At 39.9% G+C, this 11,537-nt stretch overlaps 1 protein-coding gene across 1 annotated transcript; it reads right to left on the bottom strand.

Annotated features, from left to right (window-relative positions):
* Positions 1-14: 14 nt before the first annotated feature.
* Positions 15-11,072, bottom strand: LOC308250719 (bromodomain-containing protein 8-like; the record flags this gene model as incomplete). The annotated part of the gene is made up of 7 exons (XM_080673407.1): positions 15-396; positions 903-1,080; positions 3,992-4,060; positions 4,159-4,248; positions 7,512-7,669; positions 9,299-9,562; positions 10,794-11,072. 7 exons carry the CDS (start codon positions 11,070-11,072, stop codon positions 346-348), a joined length of 1,089 nt encoding a protein of 362 aa, XP_080529533.1. The 3' UTR covers positions 15-345.
* Positions 11,073-11,537: the final 465 nt, after the last annotated feature.

Here is an 11,537-nt window from a genome sequence, read left to right as displayed (position 1 = left end):
AAAAGCAGTCTTATACTTGTGAAGTAACATTTATTTATAGAGCAGTCATAAGAGGTCTAATCCAGTTATCTCTAAATTAAGCCTATGGAACAAAGATATGGGTAATGTTTATTACCTCAAATAAGTTTCCCCCCTTTTCTTAAAATTATGTCCACAGGCATCTTTGACTCCTAGGTTGTGAGTTAAGGTATTATTATTATTATGAAAGACAAGAGAGAATGTAAACAAGTACTGGGATCTTCTCTGGATCAGTCTCAATGAGAGGTCCAAATTCCAGAAAAGGTCGGGGTAGCAGCTCCAGGTTAACAACACAGGCTTTCCATCATGCACTGGGTTGGCTGGTTCTCATTCCAGACTATTTAAGTTTCTTCTTTTGTCTAGCCAAATACTCAGCACCTACAGGGTCAAGGTAGATAGTGAGCTATGAATCTTAAAAGCCAAAGAGGTTTGAATTTCTTTTTCCACAGTGAAATTTGATTATCCTTTTTTTCTTTAAAATATGATCTTACCCAGAAAAGAAACCCTCAAATGTCATCTTCTGGCTACTATATCTTATCCCCTATGGACGGGATAGTGTGAATATACATTAATATTAACATTTAAAATGGACAGTGACTCCAACCTCTGGTTTGCATGTTTAGCCCTCTGGTTTGAGACTCCTGCAGCGGGAGCTCCCATTACCATTACAGCTCTCTTGAGAACCCTTCAGTACTTCACTGTTAAAACTGGTCCTACTGAGGCTCAGGATTTTCCAAACCAGCAGGTAAAATGTTAATCCTTGAATCACCTCTAAACATAAACTCTGGAAACACTTCAACATCACCCAACCTTATTCTCAGACTTTCTAAAATCTGATTCCAGAGATTACACTTGTTTTTCTTGCAATTGTCTATATACAGTACCTGAATCTGCTCCAGGACTTCTCGCTGCATCTCCACAGCCATATGATACACATGATGATCAGAGTCATTGTACATCACAGCATTTTGGAACATCAGCATCAAGTCTCGTTGGAATTGTGCCATGGTGCGAATCCGTCCCTTAGACAGATTCCTTTTCAGGGTAGTTAAATCCATGGGTCTATAGGTGGCCAAGAAAAAAACAGAGGAAATCTAACCTTCATGTGGAACATGTGGTGACATAACATGATCTCTTGAAGATTCAACTAACCAGTTTGTTGTTTTTTTTAATGCATTTTTAAAAATTGATTTTTAGAGAAAGAAAAAGGGAGAGGAAGAGAAACATCTATGCAAGAGTGAAACATTGATCAGCTGCCTCCTACTGGGTATGGAACTAGCAACCCTTATGGGCACAGGATGATGACGAACCCACTAAGCTACACAGGTGAGGGCAGTAACCAGCTTTCTTTCTTTTTCTTTTTTAAAAATATATTTTATTGATTTTTTTACAGAGAGGAAGGGAGAGGGATATAGAGTTAGAATCATCGATGAGAGAGAAACATCGACCAGCTGCCTCCTGCACACCCCCTACTGGGGATGTGCCCGCAACCAAGGTTCATGTCCTTGACCAGAATCGAACCTGGGACACTTCAGTCCGCAGGCCGACGCTCTATCCACTGAGCCAAACCGGTTAGGGCCCAGCTTTCTTTCTTTCTTTTTTTTTTTGGTTAATCCTCACCCGAGGATATTTTTCCATTGATGTTTAGAGAGAGTGGAAGAGAGAGAAATATCGATGTGAGAGAGATGTATCGATCGGTTGCCTCGTGCATGAGCCCTAACCAGGGCCTGGGCCAGGGAGGAGCCTGCAACCCAGGTACGTGCCTTTGACTGGAATTGAACCTGGGACCTTTCAGTTCTCGGCCAATGCTCTATCTACTGAGCCAAACCAGTTAAGGCAGTAACAAGCTCTTAATGAAAATGGTAGTAAAGATAACAATCCTCATCAGATAATAAAATAGCAACAGCAGTTAACATTTGACTGCTACTACCTAAAATAGGCCAAGTACTAAGTTAGGTACTTTCCATATTAACTCAGTTAAACCTCCCAATAAACCTATAAGGGAGGTACCATTATTACAACCAACTGGCAATGAGCAAACTGAGATCTGAAGAAGTTAAGTACTAGCTCAAAGTCACACAACCTGGAATCTAATTGGGAGGCAGTCTGACTTCAGAACCTATAGGCCCAACCACTATAGTCTACTATTGTAGGAGGAGGGTTGGCCCCAGGTACCAAAGCTGTAAAGAACTCCAATGATCAGTTTGTCATATGGTAGTTATTGACTGATTGTTTACAATGTGGAGTCATATATTAGATGTTAAATCTACTTCTATTATTGCATAATCAAAAGCTGAGAATGTTTTTCTCCTTTCATGGAGAAGAAAAGAATGCGAATCAAGTGAATATTAAGACAAATTTTATATATATATTATTGATTTTGGAGAGAAAAGGAGAGAGGGATAGAGATAGAAACATCAATGATGAGAGAATCATTGATTGACTGCCTCCTGCATGCCTCCTAGTGGGAATTGAGGCCACAACCCAGGTATGTGCCCTTGACTAGAATCGAACCTGGGACCTTTCAGTCCATAGGCCGATGCTCTATCCACTGAGCCAAACCAGCTAGGGCTTAAGACAAATTATTAATGAGACACAGAGAGTGGGTATATAAGAGAAAAGCAGTGTAGAAAGAGGACTGAAGTGAGAGGTAAAATCTGGGATTTAGCCCAACCAACGTGTCTCAATGGCTGAGCATCCACCTATGAACCAGGAGGTCAATGGTTCAATTCCCGGTCAGGGCACATACCTTGGTGCGGGCTCAATTACTAGTGGGGGGCATGCAGGAAGCAGCCAATCAATGATTCTCTCTTATCATTGATGTTTCTACCTCTCTCTCCCTCTTCCTTCCTCTCTGAAATAAAAAATATATATTTTTTTAAAAAAAAGAATCTGGGATTTTGTTCTAGCTCTGCTATTCACTGTTGATCACAGGCAAATCAAGACCACCTCTGAGACTTAGTTTCCTTATCTATAGAATGAAGGAATCTGTCTCCAATGGTCCTTCCCTGATCTTTTATACTCCATTAACATTCTGGTTTATGACAGATTTATTTATTTATTTATTTATTTATTTATATTTTTTAAATCGTTGTTGTTGAAAGTATAACATATGTCCCCCTTTTCCCTCGCCCACCCACCAGGTTCCCAAGGCCTTCACCACCCTACTGTCTGTATCCATGGGTTATGCATACATCCATATAAGTTCTTTGGTTGATCTCTCCCCCACCCGCACCCCCACCTTCCCTCTGATATTCGACAGTCTGTTCCATGTTTCTATGTCTCTGGATCTATTTTATTCATCAGTTTATTTATAACAGCATTTTAAATGAAACATGCTATAAAAATCCAAAATACTACAACCAGAGAATGTTTGTAACATGATTTGGATTATCATCTTTGCCTTAGCCATACCTATAACTGTCAGAATGAATACAGTGTTCCTTTTAAAGTTTTGCTCCAAAAGAACAATGTCAAAAACTACAGAAAGTGCCCTAGCTGGTTTGGCTCAGTGGATAGAGCATCAGCCTTCGGACTGAAGGGTCCTGGGTTCCATTCTGGTCAAGGGCACATGCTCGGGTTGCAGGCTTAATCCCAAGTAAGGGGCACACAGGAGGCAGCCAATCAATGATTCTCTGTCATCATTGATGTTTCTCTCTCTCTCCCTCTCTAAAATCAATAAAAAAATATATTTAAAAAAAACTACTGAAGGCAAATGTAAGATCATAATAAATGAATCATATTACCTAAAATTTAACAATTAACAAAAAGCCCATTTTATATTTTTGTTCCCCTTCATTCCTTCTCACATAAAGACTGAGCTCACCATAAATTTACAAACTTGTTCAGCTATAAAGTTTACTTTAAGTTTATAAGTAATATAAATGAAATAAATAATCTAATAGATGGAAAATAACGTAAGAAAAGACAAACATAAACGCAACCAACCTTTCTTGCCCCCTTTTCCACTGACCTTTTCACCACATCCTTGTATCCTGGGGCCTGCCTTTCTGACACTGGCTTCAGAAATGGACTGCTGAACCTGTTAGGGGACAAATCCAGAAAGGATGAAGAAACCGTGGAAAGTCACTCTAAATGATAAGAATGGCTATGAACATCAAGAGTGGTTTAGAGACCTACCTGTGACTGGCAATCATCTTCCATACTGGCAGGAGAGTCTTCTTAAATAGTAAGTGATCCTGAACAGGATCACTCTGGCTTAGATCAGACCTATGAGATAAAAAAGGACAGAAAAGAAACAATAATTTCACAAGTGGCATTCTGTCACTCCTAGGGGGTAATGAGGTTTTCTCAAGACAGTGTTCCTACTTAATAACACCATAAGAATAAAAACATAATGAATGCTTCCATAAGAAACCCCAAATTCTATAAATATTCTCTTACTAATCACTATTACTCAACGAAGTAGTTACCATTTTATCAAGTATATTACAAATCTACAATTGCCCTTGCCTTTTGGTCTCTTTGCTGATTTGCTCTTTAACACCTATGACTCTAAAATACTGGTCTATGAAAGCAGTCTTTTTTCACTGATATTTCCCAAGTGCCTGGCACATAGTAGGTGCTCAATTAAGTATGTGATAAATGAATCTGGCCCTATTTTTATGTAAAAATATGACACACTGATAACTATGTCTCCCATGTCTCCACAGAAGTAAATACTTGGTTCCACATCCCAAAGAATTCTCACATTTTACCTGATTGCTACACAATTTAAGTATTTTTCCTTTTCACTGTCCTCTATATAGTAACTTTTAAAATACCTAAGAAAATTTCATTTATTCTTATGGCCATTCCTTCTCTGAGTTAAACTATCTATTTAGTTCTTCTTCAGAGATGAAACTGTCCAATGTTTTCTTTCTTTCTTTTTTTTTATATATTTGATTTTTTACAAAGAGGAAGGGAGAGGGATAGAGAGTTAGAAACATCGATGAGAGAGAAGCATCGATCAGCTGCCTCCTGCACACTCCCACTGGGTATGTGCCCACAACCAAGGTACATGCCCTTGACTGGAATTGAACCTGGGACCCTTGAGTCTGCAGGCCGACGCTCTATCCACTGAGCCAAACTGGCTAGGGCTTTCTTTTTTTCTTTTTTTTTTTTTTCTTAAGAAAGGGAGAGAGAAACATTTACCCGTTTTTCCACTTCTTCATGCATTCATTGGTTGCCCCTTGCACGTGCCCTCACTGGGGATTGAAGCCACAACCTTGGCATATAGGGAGGACAACGCTCTAACCAATTGAGCTACCCGGTCAGGTCTATCTATTTCTTTTTATAATTTTCCAAGTTGGCAAGTTTTCTATTTACTCCAAAGTTAAACATCATGTTACACTTTCCACTTTATCCACCCTATTATTTTCTCTAAATGAATTCTCTTCACAGCTAAGTCTTCACACCCTCATTTTGCTTTATGTTCCTTATAAGTGTGCATCCATTTGAGAACAACTCACATCTCCAATTTTATCTTTTTCCAATTTGAGCAGCTTCACATAACTGTTCATTTTCATGATGCAATATCTTACCTGCTTCTAAATTAAATACCACAAAAATAAACTTATCCTTAAACACAGAACCCTATCAGAACAAGGCATTTAAAGTCCTGCAAACAAACTTCTTTCTTTGTTTCTAATCAGTCAACCATAATGAATAATAACTCCTTGGTGCTTGTGCAATTTTATTCACACATCGACGCAACAGATATTTAATACATTTCCATTATATGAAAGGTATTGCACTAGGTTCTGTAACCTCATAATCAATCGCCTTTACAATATTTTAAGAAACAACCTGTTGCTTATCTTTATTTCCACCTATTTAGAAATGCATGGCAAGCAACTACAAGTAAAAGTGTGGGAGTGGAGCCCTAGCTTGTTTGGCTCAGTGGATAGAGCACCGGCCTGCGGACTGAAGGGTCCTGGGTTCAATTCCAGTCAAAGGCACATGCCTGGGTTGCAGGATCGATCCCCAGTAGGGGGCGTACAGGAGGCAGTCAATCAATGATTCTCTCTCATCATTGATGTTTCTATCTCTATCCCCCTCTCCCTTCCTCTCTGAAATCAATAAAAATTAAAAAAGGAATCTAGAGAAATTAAAATAAATAAATAACTTTAATAATAAAAAAAGTGTGGGAGTAGAAAGGAGCTGCAGACTGGGAGTGATGCTCCAAAGGCTCTACTTCTCTCTACTCTTGAGAGTCAGTACAAACTAAGGGTGAAGACAGAAAAGAGGGGCCTGGAGAATGTCTATCCCTCAAAGTAGTTTTAAGCTTCCCAATGGTAGCACAAGAACTCAGCTTTCTAAGTTCCCCTTCAACTATCTGACCAAGCAAACTCAATTACTAATATCTATTGCCATTCAAGACACTGAAATATCTTGGAATAATACGTCCAAGATTAGAGATTTCCTGTTTTTTTAGATAGTTATCACATGCCATCTGCTCATACACAGGGAGTTACAGAAAAGCAAAGGAAGCAATTCTTCAATAACGTAGGTTTTAAGCTATATTCTATTTGTATAACAAAAATTTGAAATCTGCTATTTAAAAAATATATACACATGGTTCAGTTGTATACCTTAAGTTTAAAAAGGCTAAAATAATTATTGGTTTGCCTTTCCACAGATAATGTGGGTGGATCAGGAATATAGTGAAAACAAAACACTATTCATGCTATCTTCTCTCAATAAACAAAAGACCAGGCCCAGAAAAGGGATTATTTATTATCATAACAAAAATAACTTCGTTTTCTGATTTAGAAAAAATTCACTTTACTAAAAAGAAAAAAATTCTAAAATGTAACCTTTGGCCCCATAATTACTTATAAAAAGATGAGAAAAGCATATAAACAATTTCCTAAGATTTGTGAAAAAGGAACACAGAGATCATAACTTCAAAATAATTTTTCATTTCAAGTTAATAGGAGCTGTCTTAGTATATTTTAAATAATTTATTTATTGATTTTAGAGAGAGAGGAAGGGGAGGAGAGAGGGAGAGAGCGAGCAAGAGCAAGAAAGACATCGATTTGTTGTTTCACATATTTATGCATTCATTGGTTAACTCTTATATGTGCCTTGATCAAGGATTGAACCCACAACCTGGTGTATTAGGAAATGCTCTAACAAACTGAGCTAACTGGTTAGGGCCTGTCTTAATATTTTTAAAAGAAGTATAGTTTGTATAATAGACACAAGAGACGATTTGAATTAGCAATATTGCCTGAATAAAGATTAGAGAGAAGGGTTATTTATGAAAGAGATTCTTAATGTTGATAAGACAGACTTGTTTTATAAGAGGAAAGCATATAGACTTATATTTATACAGTAAAATTATATTTAATTCTATTTCTAGTGTTTTCCAACTCTAATTTCCTTTTTTTACTTTGCAAAAGTAATCTATATTCATTAACAATTCAAACAGGCATAAACAGAAGTAAAAGCATAAATCCTAACAACCTTGGATAAATATCTATACTTACAGATTTGAGGAAGTAGCATGGCTGAAAAGGACATCCACCAGAGGAGCCTCCTGAATGCTAGAGCCATCATCACACTCACCTGAGGAGGGCCGGTCTTCCATCTCTGACACATACCCTTCACCCTGGTCCTCCTCTTTGGATTCTTGCTGAACCTCTCCCTAGGAGTGCCAGGAAACAATGGAAACTTTAGAATAAGATTTATTATCTGCAAGGTAATTTTAATTTATTTATTTTTATTACTGAGAGAGAGATTTATTATTCCACTTATTTATGCATTCATTGGTTGTTTCTTGTATGTGCCCTGACCAAGGATTGAACCCTAGTACCTTGGAGTACTAGGTTAGTGCTCTAACCAACTGAGCTACAGGTTCAGGGCCTCTGCAAGGTAATTTTACATGCATGGAGTAAATGAAAGCTGATCTTAAGGTGAGAAGAGGCCAATTACATAAAGCTATAAAAGAAATTAGAGAAATATGACTTAACTAGACTTAAGTCAATTAATTCTTGTTAACAATCTTGCTGGAGAACTTTGTACTCCAAGAAAAAAAATGAAAAAGCAATATATTCAATTCTAGATGGATGCTGTATCCTTTTATTTACTAGAGGCCGTTGCACCTGTGGGGTCCCTCAGCCTGGCCTGCAGGGATCCAGCCGAAACCAGCAGTCCAACATCCCCCAGGGTTGTAGTAGTGTGAGAAGCAGCAGGTGGCTGGGGAGGAGCCTGAGCCCTGGCTGGGCGCAGCGCTGCTCCTGCACATCCCAGCCCAGCTGCACTTGCCGCCATTGCCACTCGGTAGGCTCGGCTCGCTGCCGCTCTGCTGCGGTCTCTGCACACCCGTCCTAGGGTAATACTGGTGCGCCCATGACGGAGAAGCAGCAGCGGGCTCATGCCCAGTAAGTCCTGTTCCAGGTCCTGGTCCAGATGGGGAAGGGGTGTGCAGGGGGAGTGTCCGCAGGAAAGGCTCAGCCACTGCAGCTGCCCTCGCCAGCCATGAGCCCGGCATCTGATGCCCATAAGTCAGCTGAGCAAGGCTCCCACTGTGGGAGAGCACTGACCACCAGGGGGCAGCTTCTGCATTGAGCATCTGCCCCCTGGTGGTCAATGTGCATCATAGCGAACAGTTGAAAGGTCACTTAGGCTTTTATATATATAGATTTACTTAGTTAATCCTCACCTGAGGATATTTTTCCATTGATTTTTAGAGAGAGTGGAAGGGAGGGGTACAGACACAGAGAAACAGCAATGTGAGAGACATTGATTGGTTGCCTCCTGCATGTGCTCCAACCAGGGCCAGGGATCGAACCTGCAACCAAGGTACATGCCCTTGACCAGAATCAAGCCCACGACTGTTCAGTCACCAGGGTGATACTCTAACCACTGAGAAAACTGGCTAGGGCGAATGCTGTATCCTTTTAAAATTTTCATTATTTTTTTAGTCCTAGAGCTAACTAGTCTAACTGGTCAGATAATATTTAATATTATATTATAAATTCTGAATTTTACTGATTGCTTACTATGAACTAGGCCCTATGCTAAGTTTTTCCCATGAATTATCATTTAACCTCACAGCAAAACTATAAGGTAGAGAAAGAACTAACTCCAGTTACAGCAGAGAAAACTGAGGTTCTAAAATGTTTACTAACATGCTTAAGGTCCCAGAGCTAATTGATGCTAAATCAAGATTTGGACCCAGGTAGTTGAACTCTGGAGTTCCCTATGTGCTTTACCACTCTGCTCTGCCTCCCTGTGCAGAGGACTAGACAGCTGGTTTAAGTTATTCACTTACCTCTTTATTCTCTGTTGTTAGTCCCCAAACTGCACAAATATCTGAAGGAGCTGGAGCCACTTCTGGCCTTCCATTTTCTTCCAGTGACTCCTCAGCTATCAATGGTTCTACCTTAGCTGAAAGCTCTTCAGGCTCTCTGCAGGGCTCCTCGTCTCCTTCAGTAGCTTCAATTTCCCTTTCCTCTTGTCTGGTATCAGGTGAAGGGCAGCAACCTTCACTTGATTCTTTGCTGCTAATGCACAATGGCTCCATTAAATAAGCTACCTGCAATCGTAGTCTATTGTTAGATTAGAAACACCAATGGAAATCATCTACATATCAATAATGCCACATGATTACACTGCCACTGTGTCTAAGCCTGAGATGGCAAATAGATTAACTTCTTCGACCATTTAAAATTCATTAAATGTCTTATACTAAAGGCCCCGTGCACGAATCCGTGCACCAGTGGGGTCCCTCGGCCTGGCCTGTGGGGTCAGGCCGAAACCAGCTCTCTGACATCCCTCGAGGGGTCCTGGATTGTGAGAGGGTGCAGGCCAGGCCAAGGGACCCAAACGGTGCACGATCAGGGCTGGGGAGGGACACAGGAAGTTGGCCAGCCAGGGAGGGACTGTGGGAGGGCTCCAGGGCATGTCCGGCCCATCTTGCTCAGTCTCCATCAGCCAGAACCCAGCAGCAAGCTAACCTACTGGTCGGAGCATCTGCTCCCTGGTGATCAGTGCACATCACAGCAAGCAGTTGAGCGGCCTTAGCATATCATTAGCATATTATGCTTTAATTGGTTGAACGGCCGACCAGTCAACCGGACACTTAGCATATTAGGCTTTTATTATAATAGGATACACAGGCACTGTACTAGTTGGTAGGGACCTAACAGTAAACAAGATATTGTTCTTGCCTCAAAGAGCTTATATTCTACATTTTCATCTCAAGTGTCAACTCTGATCAATTGGGACTGGCTACCAAACTGCTGACAATTTTGTCTGCCAAAACAGAAGTGGCAACATTTGAACTGGATTCTTGCTGATCTTGACCTATATTCTCCTGAATGTGTGTGTAGTTGCTGCATAAATATAAACTGTCAAATTCTGTTTATTTCTGATCCTCAGACCTAGGATAATAAAAACACTGTAAAATACTGCCTTAACGTCATACGTTATAAGCTTTAAGATGAGTTTGGGCAAGAATCGCTTCTCATGACTGAAAGAATGAATTTCAAGGATACTCTTATAGGGTAGTCCTGCATACAGAAATTTCATTTCCTTTGACTCAGGGTCCCAATGACTGGATTTTAGAATATTCCGCTCAAAAGTACACATTTGAAGCATATTTTGTGTTAGTACCAAGTGCTGAAGACACAGCAATGAACTTAGTCCCTGCCACTGTGGAGCTTGTATTTCAGTAAATAATATTAAGAGTGGTAAAAATATATATGGGTAGGCATTCTCTTAGAGTTAAGACTCTTCCAACTTTGGAAATAATGACTCCCCATTACCTCAGAGAGAAAGTGGAAGAGGTTCTGGTGGCTGATTTGCTTTGTCTCTTCCTGAGATTCCTCACTGCCTCCGTCCCCCATAAGCAGCTCACTAGATTCTGTTCCTGGGCTGCTTTCCACTAATTCCTCAGTCCCTGGCTCCTCAGTTTCCCTCCAGCTGCCCACATCAAGATCCAGACTGGAGTCCCACGAGCTGAAGAGGGACCTGCAGCTGTTGCTCAACTCAGAGTCATTGGGATAGTCTTGATCAGAATCCAACCAAACCCATTCACGTCCCATCTGTAAACACACAGAAAAAAATGCATTAAATTCACTCAAATCAATATTCCTAAGGCATTTGCATCTCATCTCCCAAGTTCATTAAAAGGTAAGGGGACAGAAATGTACTTCTACTCATTAATAACAATAAAAGATAGCTGAAATGAGATACCAGGAGACAAAATGATCTGTCATTGGGAATAAAGAAAAAGTCCCATGTCAAACAATAAAATAAACATATTACCCGGTAAGTATTTTTTTTCTTGTACTTCCTCCTAACTCCAGAAGAAAAAGAACTGGAACATAAGTACAGCATAGGAAATATAGTCAACAATATTGCAATAAATATGTATGGTGCCAGGTGGGTACTAGAAATATCAGGGGGAACACTTTGCCAAGTATATGATTATCTAACCACTATGGTGTACACCTGAAACTAATACAAAATAATATTGATTGTAAACTGTAATTGAAAAATATATAAAA

The sequence above is a fragment of the Plecotus auritus genome (genome assembly GCF_963455305.1).
Source record: "Plecotus auritus genome assembly, chromosome: 6".
In the NCBI taxonomy this organism is placed as follows: domain Eukaryota; kingdom Metazoa; phylum Chordata; class Mammalia; order Chiroptera; family Vespertilionidae; genus Plecotus; species Plecotus auritus.
Note: the sequence above shows the minus strand (reverse complement) of the source record. Positions and strands in the feature narration are given on the sequence as shown.